Source organism: Pan troglodytes, chromosome 6 (genome assembly GCF_028858775.2).
Source record: "Pan troglodytes isolate AG18354 chromosome 6, NHGRI_mPanTro3-v2.0_pri, whole genome shotgun sequence".
NCBI lineage: Eukaryota > Metazoa > Chordata > Mammalia > Primates > Hominidae > Pan > Pan troglodytes.
The window spans coordinates 132,536,748-132,559,473 of NC_072404.2; the positions used below are offsets into that span (position 1 = coordinate 132,536,748).

At 38.9% G+C, this 22,726-nt stretch overlaps 1 protein-coding gene across 18 annotated transcripts in view; it reads left to right on the forward strand.

The window, feature by feature from the left end:
* The window catches only part of ST7 (suppression of tumorigenicity 7), a 274,150-nt gene that overhangs the window by 201,547 nt on the left and 49,877 nt on the right, over positions 1-22,726 (forward strand). For all 18 annotated transcript variants that reach the window (XM_024357612.3, XM_024357614.3, XM_063813857.1 and 15 more), the window contains 1 exon segment: positions 15,112-15,226. In XM_024357612.3, the coding sequence (XP_024213380.1) occupies positions 15,112-15,226 (115 nt within the window).

The following is a 22,726-nucleotide window of genomic DNA, read 5'->3' on the forward strand; positions in this document are numbered from 1 at the left end:
TCCAGGGACCTCTCATCTCACTCAGAGTTTAAACTCTAAAAGTGGCCTACAAGGCTGTCCACAGCCCAGCTGCTGTGTTCACTATGCTCCAGCCATGCTGGCCTTCTTGCATTTGTTGAATACACCAGACTCATTCCCACCTCAGAAACTTTACACTGCTGGAAGCTTTCCCCAGCATGCTTCTCTTCCAGACATTCTCATGACTTGCTCTGTTACCAGTTTCTGTTTATGTGTCACCTTGCAATCCTACCTTCCCTGATTGCTGTATTTAAAAATCACATCTGCCTGTGCTGTACCAACATTCACGAACCCATTTCCCTGCTTTACTTATTCTCCTCAAAATTTATCATGATCTGACAGTCTATGGATTTTATTTATTTGCTTATTTTCCGTTTTTCCTTTCCCCAGAATGCTATTTTCATGAGGACAAGAATTTTTTATGCCTATTACTATATCCCAGTACAATAGTGCCTGATACACAGTAACTACCCAGTAACTATTTGTAAAATGAATTGAATAGATTGGCTGTGGAAAAAAAGAAATGGTATAATCAAGGAAAGTTAAAAGTGCACAGCTTTTTAGCCTAATCAACTTGGTGGTGGTCATACCATTTACTGAAAGAAGGATGACTAGGAGAGGGACAGGTTTTAAATGGTACAGTGGGTATTCTGCTTGTGTCATGTAGAGTTTCAGATACCTATTATAGCTCCAGGTAGGTATTGCAGGAAGGAAATTGGATGGAGGCCTGGAACTCAGAGGTGAGGAGTTTGGGAGTTATCAACATATACAGGATTTAAAGCCATGATGTTGAATAGGATCATGTATGTGGAGAGATAGAGAAGAGGGAAGATTAAGAAGTGAGCCCCAGTGGTCTCCAACATTGACAGAGGAGAAGCATCCAGTGGCTTCTGAGCAGGAGCAGCTGGAAAGGCAAGAGTAAAACCAGGAAAGTGTGTTAACACGGGGGCTTAAAGAAAAAAGAATTTTTACAGAAATGAGAGTGGCCCAAGAAAGATAAGAACAAAAAAGTAGAGAGGACAAGGCACTGGTGGTCTCAGTGAAATTACAGAGGAAGTTTAGTGGGAGTAATGGTGTGAGATAACCGGAGAGCAGTATGTTATGGTCAGAGCATTGCACAGTTGAATTTTAAAGGAACATATCTAGATAACGTCAAGGTCTGGAATTTGACTATGGAGTCTTCTTATTTTGAGAAGGTAAAACACTAAGAGTCTAGGTTACCAGATGGGATGTTCACATAGACTGAAATTATCTTTGTGGAGGGTAAGGCTTAAGGTCAAGAGTAAGAATATGTAGCCAGATACCAAAATCTTCAGTGTATGCGGGTCCGTTACTTGGTAGAATACATGGTAAGAGAATGCTGGCAGGTGCTGGAAACATGATGGCATGAGCTTCTGAGGGGCAAGAACTGCTGCCCAAGGGCTGAGCATTAATGATCTGGATGCACTTTGGGCAACGAGGAGAAGCCAGCCCTACATCCTGCCTCATAGACAGAAGTTTTTTGGGGTAACTCAACAGCTGCAAAAGAAGCAGTGAACTCAGGCTGGTTTCTGTAAATAGCATGTGGACGTGTTGGGGAATGTGTGTTTCATGGACTCAGATTCCAGGAGGGTTCAGTGGAAAGACTTGGGGAGCAAAGAGAATGTTAGAAGGCAAAGTGAAGAGCAGTGTGTAGATGAATGTCAGAGGTTGGAGTACCAACCTTCTGCCTATTGCCATAGAAGAATCTTCTATAATAGTTAACTTTCAGCATGACCCTGTCATGAGATGCCTGCCAGCATGAATATTTGTTAACTGTGCCCCAGATAACCATATGCATTAATCTACTGAATAGAATTATTTACTATTACCCATGTGAATGTGGAAGGATGCCTGCCAAACACAATGATAGTGGTTTTGGCATAAAAAGTCCTTTCTGACAGTAATTGTTGGCCAGTGTGGTTAGCTGCTTGTTGAGGCCACTCTTGGCACAGGAGAACAGTGCCATGTCATCACAGAGGGGGAGGAATGCTTATCGCCCTCTGTCTGTGGGCCTGCTTCCAAACCATTCAAAATATGCATCAAATTGCTTGGGTTTGTTCATGATCTCCGGGCTAGGACACGGCCCTGTTTTAAGCTGTTTAAGATGAGAAAGAAATGTTTTACTCAGAGTTACCCATCAGTTTTGAGGAGGTTATAAATCGTTCTTTTCCCCAAGACAGCATGAGACCAGCTTCTTTCCTGCCCTCCTCCCCAAAAACCTCACTCTGGGGTTTGTGAAACTGCAGTTTGCCATAGAGTTTAGAGTACAGAAATTTCCTCCCTAATAACATAGATAAAACAGTGGTGCTGTCAGACCTTTGATTTTGGAAAGTTCTTAGATGTCTTAAAGTTAGGTAAAGAATTGTCACTGAGGCAGGTAGAAGTGGAGGACAATCTTTGAAGATTTCCAAGTTTTGACCAGATTTGCTTGTTGTTTTTATCTAATTGAGAAACAAACAGAAAAGGAAGTTTTACACTGAAAACATTTTTGTTGGGCTGTGCATAAATGCAAAGCTTCTCTCATTCATTTTAATTTTTAAGGAAAAGCTTCCTCTTTGGACTAAACGGATCACAGTTTTGACAGGAAAAGTAGATAATTATTTAGATAACCTTCCAGCCCTTTGAGTCTTTGGGAGATACAAAACTCTCATTGGAAGATCATCAGCATGCCTGCAACTGTTACTTCTCTTTAGTTCTCAATGATGGATGCATTTACTTAATGCGCTCAGTTCAGTGAAGAACTTGTTAACTGGTGAACTAGTGAACATGTGGATCATATATTGACCATATTACTTTTCAATGGATGCAGCTTAATATTTAGATTAGTTGTGAAAAGTGACATTTTCTACTAGTGTATGTTTAGGCCTCTCAGGACTCAGTACTGCATTTTATAGTGATCTGTATAAATGGAACTCTCGTGGGCCTCTGAGGACTCTGGTAAAGAATTCATTCTTCTGTTCATGGCCCTTAGTGTCAGTAAAAATTACTGGCAAAATAATAACCATGCATTATACAGTGTCTTTTCTATTTTCTATTTATGCCTTTATTTGAAACTATAATTAAATAATGTCAAACTTGCAACTATAACAAAATAGTATCTGCTCTTTGAATATGATACAGGCCCAATTCTATAAACTTTCATTAGCCCAAGCTTGTATTGACCTCAGTAGGAATCTGGCTGGCTGAGGATCTCTTTTAGTTACCTCTGCCTTAAAGTATGTAAGAATTTTCCCATTGCCTTTCTCACTCAAGGAACAATACATGCATAGCTAAACTAATAAAATGCTTAAATAGATACAAATCAAACTTGAAAGGTTTAAACTGTTGTTTTCATCCTGTAAGTCAGCTGAGAAAAAGCATACAGACCGTAGTTCTAAATTATGTCCATAGAGTATTTCAAATCCAGTGAATTAGCTCTGCCTTTTTTTCCCATTTGAGCTCATAAATGTTAACCTCAGAAGTGCCTCAAATTCTTCCATTGAAATAAACTTGAACTGACAATAGCCAGATGATGTAAAATTGAAACTGAAATTCTATCCTTGGCCCATCCCATGTTCTTCCCCATAGGTATTAGAGGACTCATAGGAGAGTTAGCGTTTTCACTCTATGTGAGCTGTAATATTTGGGCAAAACAGGGCATATAAATTTCTTGCTGCCAGGAGAAAGCAATTACCAGTGTGGAGAAGATAGCGGGCAATAAATAAACAGAACTATGCTAGATAGTGAGCACGTTTAAAGATTTATTTAGAATGACTTAGCTGATAGAAAACAGGCCTTTATCATATGCTTTCATTCAAAGCTTGATATGGGGACTGTGGTCTTTTTGTAATAGAAAGGCTAATTATGTTACCAAGTATTTATTTGGTACATTATTTTAAAATAAATAAATCGAGTTATGTTCTATTGTGCAACTAAAAAATGAAAATTATTCACATATAGCATAGCCAGGCGTGGTGACACACACCTGTAGTCCCAGCTACTTGGGAAGCTGAGGCAGGAGAATTGCTGGAACCCAGAAGGCGGAGGTTGCAGTGAGCCGAGATCATGCCACTGCACTCCAGCCTGGGCGACAGAGCAAGAAACTCCGTCTCAAAAAACAAAACAAACAAAAAAGCAAGCCAGGCGCGGTAGCTCATGCCTGTAATCCCAGCACTTTGGGAGACTGAGGCGGGTGGATCACCTGAGATCAGGAGTTCGAGACCATCCTGGCCAACATGGTGAAACCCTGTCTCCACTAATAATACAAAAATTAGCTGGGTGTGTGGCTAATTTTAATTTAATTTAATTCTTCAGCCTCCAGAGTAGCTGTAATCCCAGCTACTCTGGAGACTGAGGCAGGAGAATCACTTGAACCCAGGAGGCGGAGGTTGCAGTGAGCCGAGATTGCCCCACTGCACTCCAGCCTGACCAACAGAGTGAAACTGTGTCTCAAAAAAAAAGAAAGAAAGAAAGAAAGAAAGAAAGAAAGAAAGAAAGAAAGAAAGAAAGAAAGAAAACAAAACTATTCACATGTAGCAAATCAAATAGCCCTTTGAAAATGTACTATATCTGTGTCAACATTATTTATGGATAATGACTCCCTATGTGTCTGTGTGGGATCTCTACATGTAGTGGGAGCTAGGTGTTAATCCCCGTCTTACTGATGAGGAAAATGAGCTCACCTGGTGCTAAGAAACTTCACTTTCCCTGGGTATCAACCAGATCTATCTGATTGCAAAAGTGGTGCTGCTCTTGACTTCTATAATGTGCCCTCTCTCCCGTGACAATCCCTTTCATCTCTCTCTCTCTGTCTCCCATCCATCCATCCATATACACATCCCTCACAAATATGAGTTTGTGCATATGTATATATTACATATACACATACATATACTTGTGTGTGTATATATATATATACATATATGTATTTATTCTCTTTTATTTTGAAAACAATGTGCCAGAGAGTCATGGATGTGGTTTTAGAGAAGAAGCAAGAAGGAATTTTTGTGACCCCAAAATTTTATTAGGTAGTCTTATCTAGCCTAATCCCAACCCCAACACTAAGGGTTAGACAGGGAAGGGACTTACCTTATAGTTAATGTAACTCTGAGGCATTCTTCAGGATAAAATAGTAATTCTTAAAGTTCCTTACACCATATCTGTCAGTGAACCTACTCTCTAAAACTCATGGAGAATTAAGAAGTGGGACTCCAGCTATGGTTCATGTGGGATTAGCAGTTATTATCTTGATATTATTATAGAATTCAAGTACAGAGTATTAAAATCTATTAGATCAAATTATTTTAGGGGAAAATTATCTAAATATTGTTCAATCAAGGACACTGTTTTTTTTTTTTAAATGCCAACACCACCATAAATAGCTACAGAGCCAAACCCCTGAAGGGAAGAAATAATTTTGCCTCAAAAGGCATTTAGAAAATAAGAAAACAAATCAAGGTCTGATGAAAATTCAACTCTTTATGACTTGAAGAATTACATATGAAAAGTACATCTCACAAACACCCTATTTTTGAGGAAGAAACTTTTAAAATATAAAAATGTATGCAGAATATTGTGTAAAAATCATAGTTGCACTGCTTAGAATTTAAAATAAGTAATAATACATAGTAACAAATTAATTAGTTACATTTTTTTGCATTTTTTCCCTTCACCTTCTTTTCTTTTATTTATTTTTTTGTTCTTTTTTCACCTTCTTTTCTTACAAGAAATAAAATAATATAGATAAAGCTGTGGCCCTCATCTGACCACCACTCACACTATTCACCTTCCCTGAGGCACCAGTGAGTCTGTTTTTTCAGTTTGTTTTCTTTCTTTTTTTTTCTTTCCAAGATGGAGTCTTGCTCTATTGCCCAGGCTGGAGTGCAATGACGCAATCTTGGCTCACTGCAGCCTCTGTCTCCTGGGTTTAAGCGATTCTCCTGCCTCAGCCTCCCAAGTAGCTGGGATTACAGGTGTGAGCCATCACATCCAGCCAATTTTTGTGTTTTTAGTAGAGACGGGGTTTCACCATGTTGGCCAGGCTGGTCTCAAACTCCTGACCTCAAATTATCTGCCTGCCTTGGCCTCCCAAAGTGCTGGGATTACAGGTGTGAGCCACTACACCTGGCCCTCATTTTCTTTTCTGACATTTCTGTAATATAGCCCATAAACTATACATTGTATTGTTTTGTGTGCATTTTTGGATTTAATTATATCATATCAGATTTTAGAACAGATATAGTGTACTTATTCACTGAAAACTACTTGATTTTGGTGACTTGTATATGCAGTTGATCTCAGCCTTATGTGTTCATCTTATCTTTCTGACTACTGGGGTTCTAAGTATAATTTGCTCTCATTTTTATGAATTGCCTTTAAGAATAACAATCATTTGCCACTTTTTGTGAGAATAAAAAATTACTGATTATCTTTTATGTGACAGGTGGGGTCAGTCTTAATGAACTCTGTGTCCTGATGCCTAGCATATAGCAAGGATTTCATATTTGTTAATGTTTACTGAATGAATGATTAATGTTTACTGAATGAATAATCCTTTTAGATAAGGGGAAAAAATAAAACTGCTTGATTTTTGTCCACATTAAGATATCTTAAGTTCTAACCCATTTCTTTTTTCTGCTGAATAGCATTTTGTCATATAAGTATACCCCATTATCTGTTTAGTCCACTATTTATGATGGGATTTTCCTCATCCATAGTGAATATCCGCACACGGGGGATATTTGTGGGGATATTCACTACGGATGAGGAAAATCCCATCATAAATAGTGGACTAAACAGATAATGGACTAAACAGTCTCTAGGGGATGTAGCTGGGAGAAGAGGTGCTGGGTTGTATGGTGGGCTTTTTCCATTTTGCTACAGTCTGCCAAACCAGCTGTGTGTAAGAGATGTTATGTTTTTAGAATATAATATCATTATGAAACTTCTTTTGTGAAGATATTTTGGCTTTTACATCTTATTCCTTTTACAGGAGTTGGCACTATAAGGCCTGTGGGCCAAATCTGGTCTCCTATCTATTTTTGTAATTAAAGTTAACTGTAGTCATCCTACACTGGTATGGAACACTAGAAGTTATTCCTTCTGTTGAGCTATAATTTTGTATCTTTTAACAAATCTCTCTCTATCCCTCCCTTCCCCTATCCTTCCCAGCTTCTAGTATCCTCTGTTCTACTTTTTAGTTCTAGGAGCCCAACTTTGTGTTGCTTCTCCATAGGAATGAGAACATGCAGTGATTAACTTTCCGTTCCTGGCTTATTTCGCTTAACATAATAGTGTCCTCTAGTTTCATCCATCTTGCTGCAAATGATAGGATTTTATTCTTTTTTATGGTTGGATGATATTTCATTGTGTGTATATGCCACACTTTCCTTATCCATTCATCTGTTGTTGGACACGTGTGTTGATTCCATGTCTTGGCTATTGTGAATAGTGCTGTAGTAAAGATGTGGGTGCAGATGTCTCTTCGATATACTAATTTCCTTTCCTTTGGATAAATGCCCAGTAGTGGGATTGCTGGATCATATGTTTATTCTATTTTAACCTCTATACTGTTCTCCATAGTGGCTATACTAGTTTGCAGTCCTACCAAAAGTGTATAAGAATTGCCTTTTTTCTGCATTCTCGCCAGTGTTTGTTGTTATTTATTTATTTATTTTTGGTCTTTTTTACAATAGCCATTCTAACTGGGAGGAGATGATACTACATTGTGGTTTTCATTTGCATTTCTCTGATAATCATGAGGTTGAGCATTTTTTCATAGATTTGGTGGCCATTTGTATGTCTTCTTTTGAGAAGTATCTGTTCAGATAACTTGACCATTTTTTAATTGGATTGTTTGTTGTTTTGCTGTTGAGATGTTTGAGTTCCTTGTATATTCTGGACATTAATCCCGTCAGAGAAGCAGTTTGCAAATATTTTCTCCTATAGGTTGTCCGTCTTTTAACTCTGTTGTTTCCTTTGCTGTGTGGAAGTTTTATTTATAAATAGGACATAATCCTATTTATTTTTGCTTATGTTACCTGTGCTTTTGAGGTCTTATTCATAAAATATTTTCCCAGACCAATGTCCTGAAGCATTTCCCCTATGTTTTCTTCTAGTAGTTTTATAGTCTTGGACCTTACATTGAGGTTTTTGGAAGCAATCTACAGTTTTGCTGCAATCTGTATCAAAATACCAATGACATTCTTCATAGAAATAGAAAAACAATCCTAAAATTTGTGTGGAACCACAGAAGACCCCAAATAGCCAAAGCAATTCTAAGCAAAAAGTACAAAGCTGGAGGCATCATACTATAAGCTATTGTAACCCAAACTGCATGGTAGTGGCATCAAAACAGACACACAAACCAATGGAACAGAATAAAAAAGCCAGAAATTCATCCACATATCTACAGCCAACTGATTTTGACAAAGGTGCCAAGAACCGTTGTCACTGGAGAAAGGACAGTCTCTTCAAAAAGTGGTGTTGGGGAAACTGGATATTCATACACAAAAGAATAAAACTAGACCCCCCCACCTCTCACCCTCTATTTTATTATTTTTAGTTTTGTTTTTTGAATTATCTAATATTCAGCTGCATAAATAAGATGATTTCAGAATGTGATAGAAACAATGGGAAATGGTGATATGAGGGGGTGGGTGGTGACATTAGGTAGGGTGGTAGAGAGAGTTTGAGAAGATGCCATATGAGCTAAGACCCAGGAGATGAAGAAACCAAAGCTCAGAGAGGTAAATAATTTGTGCAAATTCACACAGGTAGTTAATGGCAGAGGTTGGATTTTAATTCAAGAATAACTTTAAATATAGGACTCTTTCCTCTGCAATACAGCTATCTTCTTAAATTCATGTAAACACAATACAAAGATGATACAATAGCATTGTGTGAGAAGCATAAGCAAAATGGTTTAGTTCTGGACTTGGCAACATAAAAACTAGGGTTCTGATGTGTTGAAATTTGGACTCAGTGCTGATGACTGGGTTTGAATCATAATCCCAGCACTAACTTGGCTGAATCACTTAAACTTGCAGCCTTTATTGTTTTTTGGTGGGGCGGGGGTGGGAGGAAGCTCGTCTGTAAAGTGAGGAGGGTGTTTGGATGATCTCCACGGACTCTTCTGGCTCTCACTTTCTATGATGCTGTGACTTTAGGAGGTGGCATTTGATCTGGGCTTTGGAGGGTGGGGTGATTTTGACAGGCTGCCTTGTAAATGAGAGGAAAAGGTATTCCAGGTGGTGAAAACAGTTTGAGCAGAAACACGGTGGCTAGTAACTATAGAAAGGATTCTGGGAATGGTGTGTAATAGTCTGGTTTGACAAGGCTAGAATTTAATCCTGCAGAAGACAGGAGAGGCCGGAGGAATCTGGCCTTGAGCTGAGAGAGGGCCTTAAAAGTTACGCTTAGGAGCTGGGAATTGTTTACCTGGAATTGCAGAATTTGAAAGGTTCTTGGTCCTTTCTTTAGTATCCCTATCCCATGACTGGCTTCTCTGTATATAAATAGTTCTGGTGACAGAGACTTCTCTAGACCATCTATTCCATTTTCAGACAGCTCTAAGTATAAGAAAATTCTGAGCATTGAGTCAAAACGTACAGGTTCTACCTATACCTTGTCCAAGGTGTAGATAATGGAAGATTATAAATGATAAAGAACATGTTTAGGGATATGTAACTCAATGGCCTGAAGTAGAGCTGTGGCAGTAGACATATAATATTATAATATGTACTCCAAAGCAATAGAAATTTAAAGCCTTTAAAAGGTATTCCAGTCATGAAGTGTGTGTTGAGCACCTATGATAGGTTGGTCACTGACCAAGAATACAGCAATAAGGCAAAGTTCCTGCTCTCACGTTCTTCTCAGACTCATGGAGAAGATGGACAAGTAGATGATTGTGACAAGGACTCTGGTAGTTCGGGCCAGGAGTACTTAACCAGCAGATGAAGGTAAGAGGTCAGGAGTCAGGGGCCAGGTAAAGATTTCCTGAAAGTTGAGGAGCCGCCAGATTGACCAAGACAGGAGAGCACTCCAGGGAGGAGGAGCTTGGAACATGAGTGAACATGGCCTGTTTAAGGAACTGAAAGCTGTTCTGTGCCAGATGCGTGGTGCGTGTGAAGTGGCTAGAAGTGAGGCTGGCATAGTAGACAGGGACTTGTCACAAGTGGCTACGTTTGCCATGCTAAGCATTTTAGATTATATCCTGAATTCAGTGAGAAGCCAGTATTCCTAAAAATGGCTGTCCCCCTCCCCAGTTTATAGAATGAATATTAGAACAAAATTTTAAAAATTAGAACATAGAGAAAATATGAAGGAAGAAATAAAAATCACCTTTAATATCATCAACTAGAAATAACTGCTGTTAAAATTTTAGTATATTAGTATAATTTAGCATATTGGTATAATTTTAGTGTATTTCTAACCAAGTATGTTTCTATGCATAGGCTTATAAGAAAAGCATGATTTTATTACAAAATATAGTTTGTATCCTGCTTTCTCTAGTGTAATATTGTATGCCAGCATTTCCCAGGCTATGCTGTTGAAAGTTTTTTGAGAACTTAACTTCTAATGACAACATATAATAGCCCAAAAGGTGACTATAGTTTATTATACTTAAATATCTCATAATGGGTTAAATTTTAAGTTGCTTGCATTTTTTTTTTTTTTTACTATTACAAATAATGTTGTGATAAACAGCTTTGTAAATTTGTATTAACATCTGCTTATTTCCTTGGGATAAATCTTGTCATGTCCGTGATTGCCTTTTAAGCAGGAGTGTGATGGACTCACTTGTGTATAAGAGCCTTTATGGGCCAGGCGCAGTGGCTCACGCCTGTAATCCCAGCACTTTGGGAGGCCGAGGCAGGTGGATCACAAGGTCAGGAGATCAAGACCATCCTGGCTAACATGGTGAAACCCCATCTCTACTAAAGATACAAAAAATTAGCCGGGCATGGTGGTGGGCGCCTGTAGTTCCAGTTACTTGGGAGGCTGAGGCAGGAGAATGGCATGAACCTGGGAGGCAGAGCTTGCAATGAGCTGAGATTGCACCACTGCGCTCCAGACTGGGTGACAGAGCCAGACTCTGTCTCTCAAAAAAAAAAAGCCTTTATGACAACATTGGAAGGGTGGGTTGGAAAGAGGTGATTGGAGGCAAATGGACAAATGCAGATGCTGTTTGAGCAATTTAGGCAACGTATGAGGGGCGTAAGTTACTGGCAGCATGGTTAGAGAAAAGAGGAGATGGTAATGATTCTTTTTTTTATTTTTATTTTTTACTTTGTTTTTTTTTTAATTATTATACTTTAAGTTTTAGGGTACATGTGCACATTGTGCAGGTTAGTTACATACGTATACATGTGCCATGCTGGTGTGCTGCACCCACTAACTCGTCATCTAGCATTAGGTATATCACCCTCTGCTATCCCTCCCCCCTCCCCCCACCCCACAACAGTCCCCAGAGTGTGATGTTCCCCTTCCTGTGTCCAAGTGTTCATGATTCTTAAGGTGTTTGTTTGCATAACACAGCTTTCATTGAATGTAATGAAAGCTGTCAGCATGTTTTAAATATCAACTCTCAGGGGTTGCAGGGCCTCTAAAGTGGCTGTAGGGAGAAGAGGGTGACAAGAGGTTAATGGTTCTTTTCTCTGAAATAGGAAATACCAAGGAGGGAAGAACAGGTTTGAAGGGTTGGCCTGGGAAGGGGGAAATTATCGTCTCAGTATTAGGTGTGTTGCCTTTAAGGACACTCAGGTAAAACTGTCAGGAAGACAGTTGGCAAGAGCAGGATGTTAGGTTGTGGAAGTCATCCCCATGGAGATGCTGATGCTGAGACCCTGGAAATGACAACAGTTCTAGAGATCAGGGTGTTTAAGATAAGAGGATGTGGGACATAACCTGCAAGAAGACTTACTCCTAAATCAGAGACAAGGGGAAACTAGAAAAGGAGCTGTGAGATAAGTATGAAGAAAACCAGAAGAGAATGCTGTTGAAGAAGCCAAGAGAGGCAAGTGTTTCAAAGAAAAAGCCATCAGACTTTCAAATGATGCAGAGGTCAAACAAGAAAAGGGCGGAGGGTGTCCACGGGAGCAATTTCAGTCACCTGTAAATGGGGACAAGCAGATTCAGATTGTGGGGAGGCAAGCCAGGTTGTAGCGAAGCAGTGTGGAGTAAACAGAGCCAAGGAAGTTGTGGGCTTTTCTCTAAGATAGCTTGTTTGAGGAGCCGGAAAGGGCAATGGAGGCAGCAGAGGGTTCACTTTTTGTTCTGGTTTATATTAAATTAGGAAAGCTAGATTTGCTAATTGTCATATGACTTTGATTACCTCTCCAACATTTGCTTTTTACCATGTTTAAAATCCTTTTATTGGTGATTTGTTTTTGGACACAGTATACTCTGTCCAAGCTTCAAATGAAAGCACTGCTCTTTAAGCTCCTAGCATCTTACCTTAAGTTCTGTTGGAACTGGGTGAGACCTCATGTTTGCGTATGCGGTCTCACTGAGTTTTAGTAAGACTCAGTTTTTAAGCTTCAGCAACTAATATTTGGAATTGCACTTTTTAAATTATAGAATATGATTTGTGTCCTTGAAGTTTGATCATTACCTGAAGAATTGGCTGAAAACAATAAATGTTTAAATGTTGCAATTTAGAGAACGTCTTTATTGTGTTGCCAAATGCTGAATGACAGAGAGCTTTAATTCTAACTGCTTTAATTAGAAAGAGAAAAAAAAATCAAAGGGTAATCTCAACTGGAATCAAAATGAACCAGAACAAGAAATACTTTTATTGGTTACAGAACATCAGCAATGTGTGGTATAGTCTTATTCACCTCCTTTATCAACAGTGAAAATACTGCAGGCCTCTCTAGGGAAGTTCGGACCATCAGTCTTACTGAACACATAATCAGTTTAATAGGGGTTTTTCGTTAGTAATATGATGCTCTTTTGGGCTGCAGAAAATTATTTTTAAAGATACGGTAAATGATTGTTGGCTTTAAAAAACAAAACAATATGGTAAATGTTCCTATTGAAGGAAGAACTGGATGGTCAATGCAGTGTATTCACTGATTTTTTGCTTAGCAGTGAATTAGCCTGTTTTTGGTATTATTTCTCTCAGCATAATTACTTTAAAGATGTTGACATCAAAAACAGTTATCACTTTTTTAGAGGTTGTTATGTTATAATAGATAGCAGTTATCCAGGTAGAGGATTAGAGGAGAATATATCTGTGATTCTGCTCTATAAAGAACCTGGTTACCTTTCTTTTAAGATAAGATTTTACCTTTCTTTTTTTGAACCTGGTTAACTTTCTTTTAAGATAAGATTTTATCTTTTTTTTTTCTTCTTCTTCTTTTTTTTTTTTTTTTTTTTTTTTTTTGAGACGGAGTCTCACTCTGTTGCCCAGACTGGAATGCAGTGGCATGATCTCAGCTCACTGCAACCTCCACCTCCTGGGTTCAAGTGATTCTCCTGCCTCGGCCTCCTAAGTAGCTGGGACTACAGGTGCGTGCCACCATGCCTGACTAATTTTTGTATTTTTAGTAGAGATGGGGTTTTGCCATGTTGGACAGGCTGGTGTCAAACTCCTGACCTCAGGTGATCCACCTGCCTCGGCCTCTCAAAGTGCTGGGATTATAGGCATGAGCCACTATGCCTGGCCAGATTTTACCTTTCTTGAAGATAAAAACTTTGCTCTGAAATTCTTGGTCTTTCTTCTTTCTCTTTGCTTCCCAGTGAAGTTCAATATTATATATTTTAACTTCCTTTAGGCCTCTCTTCATCCTCATCCAGTGTGGAACCCTTGGACCATTCCTTTAATCATTCGTTCACCATCATAGTCCAGTCTCTTGCTCCTTGAATTTTATTGAACCTAATTCAGTCTGCCCAGGCTCAACCTAATCATTTGACATCTTGCTACTGTACTTGGGCTGCTGGCTACCGCTAGGTAAAACTTGACAACCATGGCAGTTATAACCTCTAAAATTCATGGTCTCCATTTGTTAGGCCCTCAAGACAGCCTTAGCAATCCTTTTTTTTTTTTTTTTTTTTTTTTCCTGAGTAGTTCTCCACTGTGTGGCTGTTTTTCACTTTCACCCCATCTTTAAGCTTCTTCCCTGCCACCTATTCTCTTAGTCTCAGAAGATGATCGTGGCCCCTGTTTTATGTAGGCCACCAGGCAGAAACTCATAAACCTTCCTCTTTACTACCACCCCCATCACTACCTACAAATTTTCTTTTAACCCGTGTCACTTTCTAGTTATTTTTCTACTTTTTCTCCTTAACTTTGCCACTAGGCTGCTTGAAAGAGTAATGCCCCCTTGTTTACCCTTCTACAGTCTGGCTTCCATCCAAATTGCTGTTGGCAAAGTTACCGGTGACCTAACTGGTAAAGCCCATGAGATATTTTTCAGCCTTTACCTTGTTTGGTTTCTCCATGGCATTTTATCTTTCTTGAGCATTTTCTTCAACTTTTATGAAAACCTGTCTTTGAATCTTATCCCACCTTACCAGAAAAATAAGAAGCATTTAATGATTTACAAAATAATAATTGATATGAACTCTTATAACCCAATATTAATTATACTTTTAAGAATTGAATTATACTTTTATATAAATACAATTCAGTATTATACTTTAAAAATACGAAATGCTGTAATCCCAGCACTTCGGGAGGCCGAGGCGGGCAGATCATGAGGTCAGGAGATCAAGACCATCCTGGCTAACAAAGTGAAACCCCGTCTCTACTTAAAACACAAAAATTAGCCGGGCATGGTAGCATGTGCCTGTAGTCCCAGCTACTTGGGAGGCTGAGGCAGGAGAGTTGCTTGAACCCAGGAGGTGGAGGTTGCAGTGAGCTGAGATCGCACCACTGCACTCCAGCCTGGGTGACAGAGCAAGACTCCATCTCAAATAAATAAATAAATAAGAAATATTTATTTCTTAAAATGCTTAACTCTAGTAATCATTTTACTTTGTGTATATATATCAAAATGTGATATATACAATAAATATAATAAAATATGTACAATAAAATTATAAGACATACATAATATACTAATTATTCCTTGGTTTCTTCTGCCCTAGTTAATGAAGGAGTTCCCCCTTCTGAGTATGTTCAATATCCATGAAAACCTTTTAGAAGCCCTTCTGGAACTACAAGCATATGCTGATGTTCAGGCAGTCTTAGCAAAGTATGATGGTAAGTCCTTGGGTATTTTTATTTACTTGACTATTCCTCTTTTGATGTATTTTCCCTGATTAGATTGGAAGGGTCATTTCAAATAGCACAGCACTTTTGTAGCCATACTCTTATAGAATTTTCACCTACAGTTTTATGATGGTGTTTGGTATGATCTTAGAATTTCATGGTTAGCAAGGACCAGAAATGTCACATGGCATGTGTCTCGTTCCTCTCCTTCCCTCCGTACAGGCTCCCCTCATGCTGTCCCCATCAGGCAGTTATGTCTACTCTGCTCTATTACCTCTGCGGTCAGGAATCACCCAGAACCTCACAGGCAGTACCTATCCTGTAGGGGCAGCACTGACTGTTAGAGCTCTTGCTATAAATCCACATCAGTTCACTGTGACCGCAGCCTATTGGTCACATTGACCCTTTGGAGCAATGTAGAACAGCTAATATCCCTTGCACGTGTGGCAATTCAGTAAATATTGGAAGATGAAATCATGTCCGCTTCATCCCAGCTCTTCTCATTAGCAGCAGAATATCCCCATTTCTTTAAATGGCAGGCTTTGAAGTCCCTTTGCCATTCTGGTTACTCACTCATGAACTTATTCCATTTTGCCTGTTCCTAAGAAACCAGAAAAATAAGCTGGCACATCCTAGATATTTTAAAACTCTAATGCTCATATTGTCATTATCCATGAATTCATTATTTGATTAATTGGACAAAAATTGTCCACATAATTACCTGCCACGACATCGTTACTGAAATATCTGCAGAGCTTCATACTATTCTGCCTCATTTCAGTAACCATCTTCCTAAAGTGTTTCCTTGTAAAATGGATATAGGGAATGATTACTTATTATATAATCATTTTTTGCTTTATGAAATATTTTTTCTTTAGTAAGCATCTTCAGTGCATTTAAAGTGCATTTAAAGAATTATTCAGATTACAAAACATACAGAGCAAACTATACCATTTGGGTCTTTTTTTTTTTTTTTTTTTTAAGAGAGATAGGGCCTTCCTCTCTGTCACCCCAGATGGAGTATAGTGGTATGATCATAGTTCACTATAACCTTGAACTCCTGGGTTCTAGCCATCCTCCCGCTTCAGCCTCCCAAGTGACTAGGACTATAGGAGTGTGCCATCATGCTTGGCTAATTTTTAAATTTTTTTTGTAGAGACTGGTTATCGTTATGTTACCCAGGCTGGTCTCAAACTCTTGTGAACTTCCCACCTTGGCCCCGCAAGGCACTGGGAATACAGGCGTGAGCCACCACACCTGGCCGTTGGGTCTTATTTTTGACACATTTCTTCATAAGGAATCTCTGAAATGGGTGAGAGTTATCATCTCCTATAGTTGAGGGAACTCAGGCATTATGAGACTGTTTTTGTTTTTGTTTCATTTTCTTCAAATTTTTGCTCAAATATATGGAAACGAAAAGCCTTCAGCCAGTGATGGCATCATTTTGCCTGTGCAGACATAAGTACCCTGTGTAACAAGATATATGCTACCTAGTATGGAACTGATTTGAGAAACAGAGAAAAGTATTTGTGGAGCACTTTTAAGTAAACAAAATAAAGACTGTTTGGCTTTCATGTCAGCTCACTTGTATTCTCTATTTATATGCTAAAATCTTACTCATGGTTCAGCTAAACAGTGGTCCAAGCTTAGGGGTCTAAACTATTGGGCTGCCTTGTAGGCAAAAATCCTCGTATGTTGACATTCTTTTAGTACCAAAGGAATTCAGTCCCATGGCCATGGGTTCAGGCGGCAGTGCACTTTTCCAAATGCCACTCTGTAGCCATCAATGCCATAGCAATCCTTAATGCTGACCTATACTCAATCTGATGTTATCAAGCCTTCAGAAATAAAACTTTAATCAGTAGAGCCTTTGGGATGGCAAGCCTCTTAAGGCTCCTTTCATGAAGATCTCCGTTTGTTACAGAAATCATCAGCCTTGTGTTATAAGACTGATTGTAAAATAAAGAAATGGAACTCTCCATTGTCTCTAACTATCCCATTGCACAGCCTCTGTTCCACAACATTCAAAAACTGATTTATTAGATTCTGATAACATATGTTCACATTATTTGTTACAACAGCCCGTCCCACCCTCCACTGAAACTTGGCTCACACTTTGAAAAATTCTTTTGTTGCAAATGGACAAACTCACCATACCAAGGCCCTTGTGTTGAGCTTTGTTTATGTTGTGTACCTGGCAACAGAGATGATGTTCTTGTTCATTATTCATGGAAAAAGAGCCTCATTAGTGGCAGGACACATATTGTTGCTGAGATGCCTCGTTAGGGTGTTTGAGTTCAGCAGTTGTCAATAGAGTACAGATGACCTAACACCGACTGAATTCTGAAGGGAGTTTTGGTGCTGACTTGGCTCAGGCCTGTATCATTTACAGTAGAAATATAATGAAGTGGCTGCTGAAGTTACTGTTCTTGAGGGCTGAGCTGCAGCCACTGAAGATTGTGGAAAAACATGCCTCTTGTTTCTCACCCCATATCATGAAATGGGTTCTTTCAAGTTTATCCCTGCTGCTTTTCCTGGAGACGTCTACTGAGCTGCTGGTTCCTTATCTGGCCCTGGGCGAGGAAGTGGGTGCTTTAGAGGTCTTAGAGTACAGACAGCTTTTAGGGCATTCTGATCTTCACCCTGGTTCAGATGTCTAATCCATGAGATGCTGGAGACAGCACTTAGAATCCCAGCCCCTTCATCCCTCTCTGTAGAGCCACACCCAAAGCAGCAGGATTATATGTCCTTTTTACTAATTGGAATGCTCTGGTTGGGTAGCCGTTTTTTGGATTGTTTTTGGGTACAGCAATCCTTCTTTATTACATTTGCTAGGTGGCTGAATTTTTTAAGTAGTATGCTGGGAACACAATGGGATTAGTTCTGCTTTTCTGACCTTTGCAAAAAGATTTAGAAAAATGGCAAGGCACTGGGGGCCAGGGATGGGGGTGGCGAAGAACATATTTTGGGGGAAAGAAGGGAGGCAAAATGTATTCCCCTTGTCTCATTGTTCTTCACCACCTTAAAAAAAGTTTGGCTTTGAGTTTGTAAATCAGTAACAATCATATACTCCTGTGTCCCCACAAAGATTACCAGTTGATTGGACATATATCCATGTAGTCTGCAGTCTGATTTTGATTTTTGCCATTGAGATAACTTCTAATGCTTTATTATTCCAGGTATTAGTCTAAAATACTATATTGCTATCCTCAGGATTTTTCATACTCTTGTATTTTCAATTTGTGAATCAACATTATAGGTGGCCAGTTTTATTCCAGGTGGCTGATCCTGGTTCTATAATGTTCTTCACACAGTGACTAAAATAGCAGCAACAGCTAGCATTTATTGAGTTCTTGTAATGTGTCAGTATCAGACATGATTCAAACCACAAGCATATTTGGTAGATACTATTGTTAGCCCCATTTTGCAGGTATGGTAACTGGTACAAAAAGAAGGTAATTGCTCACAGGAAGAGCCTATAATATCAAAGTAAAGCCATGTAGATGTGATGTTATGAGAGAAAAGTGATCGACTGAGAACAACTTCATTAAATATGATGTGAATTCTACAAGTAAAGGAAAGCCAGGATAAAAACGGAGGTGGTCTCACTCCAGACCCATGCTTTTAACCACCACACTTACACTCTTTCTGCTGTTGGTAGTATTTATTTAAATTGTTTTTATTAATACCATTGTTCTTGTTGTTGTTATTAGCCACAATCTATTGAGAACCTACCATGTGCCCAGCATGTTATTAGCTTGGCATTAGCTTTACCCTCACAATAACCCTGCAAGGAGGCAGTTATTCCATTTTAGCAGATGCAGAAACTGAGGCTTTGTGAGATTAAATAACTTACCAGACCACATTCTTAGAAAACTGCAGAGCTGGGATTCAAATCCAGATCCAGCTGGCTCTAAATCCCATGTGTTTTGCATAAATGTAAGCCTTCCAAAAGTGGTGTGCTGGGCCTCTCTCACTCCTCTTACAAAGGCATGACTTAGGTGGGCTGAAGCCATGGTGCAGAATTTCAGTGATGCCTCATTGTCTTGCAAGATTCCTTTCTAATCATTCTTTAAGAACTGAGTGTATCTATATTTGCTTGTCTTTCTGAAACTGTCTTCAAAACATGGCTTTCCATCTTCAATCAACTTGTATCTGATTTTTTTAATCACAAAGGGGATTTGATGTAAGATGTTCATTTAATTTGAGATTTATTTATCTTTTTCTTCAGTCATACATTTGCTATAAAGACAGCCATGTTTTCAAGATCATTAAGTCATGAGAACCTTCTTTTAGAAGCCATTGCAGAAGTTCTTATAAGCTTTGGATTGCCTTTCAAAGAAGTTTATAGGCCACCTGCGTTGAAAACTTAAGTCCCAAAGATTAGGGTGGGAGTGTGGAAAAGAATTCATATGTTTCTTATTCATTGTCATTTGTGCATTTCAATTTTAGGAGAATCTCGTAGAGCAAGCGAACGCAGGTCTGAGCACTATAAGGTACCTTTGGGAGCATCTAGTTCTGCCTGTCTCTAGTTAGTGATCCTTGGGGATACCAGAAGGCAGTCATGGGTGGTGGGGAAGAGGTGGATCAGGTCCCAGCTCTGCCTTTCACCAACTGAGGGAGCTTGAGCAAATTACTTAACATTCCAAGCCTTGGTTTCTTTCTCTGGAAATGAGATCGAGACTTAGAAAGGCTAAGTAACTTGCCCAAGATCACACAGCGGGTAATTTGTTGTGAGGATTAAAGTAGTTTAATCTATGTTAAGTGTCAAGAACAGTGTGGGACACACAGTAAGAGTTCAGATATTATTCGCTATTATAAAGAGCCAAAAGTGTCACTCCTAAACTTCACCACTATTCTTCATTAGTCTTGTTCAAATGGAAAACTATATATAAAATGTCGCAATGAGAGAATAAGAGCCCAGTCTTATGCTCTGCAAAAAGACAATGTTATGACTTGTTATTAAAATTAATTATGGATCTAATAGGACATATAGATATTTGATAAGAACTAAAATTCTTAGTTTTATCTAAACTTTTGGAAAGCTGAAAAAAGACATGCCAGGGATTTTTACTCCTGATCAAAGGAAAAATTACTTCTTTGGGTTCATAGCAACTTCAGCCTCTGAATAGTTTGTCCTAATGGAAATACAGATCTAAGCACTTTTGGATATTTACTCCGTTAAGTCATTTAGTGATTGCCCTAAATTTGGGGCAGAATCTTCTCTTGTTCTTCCCTTCTTTCTCAAAAGAACTAGGGACAGCTGGTCTTTCTTACAGTCATAAAAGTTATATAAATGCAACCACTATATCAAGATCATTTTTACTGATGCCATCAAGCCCATCCTAAATTAGCATTATTACCTGCCATCTGGTAATTTGCAGAGGGTATACTTTTTAGAAGAGGACATGTTTCTAACATTGGAGGAAATACTTTCATCTCAGTAGATTGAAAACAGAAGTTCTAAGGAAAGTCATTAGGGAATCATGCTATGTTGAGACTATTCAGAGAAAAAGCCTTTTGCTGATACTGTTTTGCAGAGTCAGCATGTAGTTATAACTAAAAATTTCGTAAACCTTGCTTATTGCCCAAGGCCTTATAACTAGCACAAGTTATTCAGCTATCATCATAGTTCCTTTGAAATGGTTACTGGATACCCTGTCTTTTGGTTAGGCTGTTTTCCATTAATGTTTGAGGAATAAGTAAAAATAGGAAGGATGTGAGATGTCTGGAGGTCCAATGAGTAAAATCTGTATTTGTCAAACACTTCAAGTGTCAGTCTGTCCATACTTCCAAAACGGTACTTTTCAGTTAAGTATATAAATGTGAATTTTGATGCCACAGGCACAAGCAGCCTCTGAAAATACTCACCACAAAATTGGGCTGCATATTAGAAAGAAGATTTGGCATGCTGTCAGTTTCTAGTGACAGACTATAAACCTAGTCCGGCTCGTTTCCCTGGGCTCGCTGTTACGGAAAAGATCATGGATACCAGGCAAGTGCTCAAAGAGAGTCCTTGTGTAAAAGATGGGCGAATGAACCACATCAGTGCTTCAAAGAAGAAAATAATTATCAGCACTGATACTATGGCTGTGGCTTCATGCCTGTTAGCACAAGTCACTGAGAAATGGTGGTCCTGCATAGCTTTGCACTGGATGCTCTACAGATTTGGACACCAAGAGGTAGATCTGCCAAGAGGACTAGTCCTTTGAGGTTACTTTAGAACAAATGATAGACTGTCAGGGATGAACTAATATTGCATTGAGCAAAAGTTCTGATAATAGATGTCATTTCAGTGAGGACTATATGCATGACAAACTTCTGTCTCTGATGATAGAAGACCTTTGGTGAATGCATACATCTGTAATTCACATAGCTGGCACATGTACAAACCCTCCAAATTTATGTTGGGTTTGGTAATCCTTATTGCCCAGTTATCATAATTTACCAAGGTAACATCCCTCCCCAGCCAGCCATTACCATCAGGGAAACTGCTTTGTTTGGCTTCAGGGCACCAGCCACAGAAGGGCCCTCTGACACAGACCTTCTGGGGTAATCCAGTCCAAAAGTTGAAAATAACAACTGGTGTTTGGCTTTGTAGCGTAAGACGAATTTTTCTGGGTGTAGTTGAATGTTTAGTGCTTGTCTTTCCCCCTGCCCCAAATTACTAAGGTCATGTAGGACTTCCCAGTTGAATCATTGAACTCCCAAGTGGCACATCTTTTTGAGATTCTTGTATATCAATCCCTTTTATTTCTTCAGTGAAATTTTTCCCTTTGGTTGGAAGGGGACCTCGGATTGGCTTTTTGAAGGTGGGGCAAAAAGACCTCATACTGCCTGGGATCAACAATAACAAAAATTTAAGGAGAATCCTGTATGTCTATTGTTTTCTTTGCATCGTATCATAAACAAGTAAATTGAGAAATTAATCACATAATGGGACAGTAAGAACACATCACAATCCACAAACAGGTTACGAAGGAGAAATGGACTGCTTTTTAAATTTCTTTTCCATTTTTGTTTGTTTGTTTGGGTCATGCTTCCAAGAGCATCTGTGAAGGCCAAATATGTTGGATTATAGGAGCTTCAAGTGTATCTGGTAGAAATGATATCATTTGTTGCCTGATATAATTTGTTGCCTGACCAAGAAAAGGGATTCTTGGTACTTCATAATTATAAAGGATAACAGAGAGTAAATAGGTTAATTTTTTTCAAATTATTTCAGCAAGGATCTGTTGAGTCCTTATTATGTTGAAGTACGAACTTTTAGGTGCTTTAGATTCAGAGATAAATATAACCTATTCTCTGTCACCAAGAAGTTTTCAGTCTAGTAGAGAAAGATGTTAAAAAACAAAAATACGAAAAAACAGGCGAAGCGAGATGAATCAGTGCTCAGTGAGTCTGTTTGAAACAAGCTGTGGGGAGTGCAGAGAAAGAAAGCCCTTGAGAGCAAACTCATGCCCCCCTACTTTCATCTCAACCCCTGTGTAC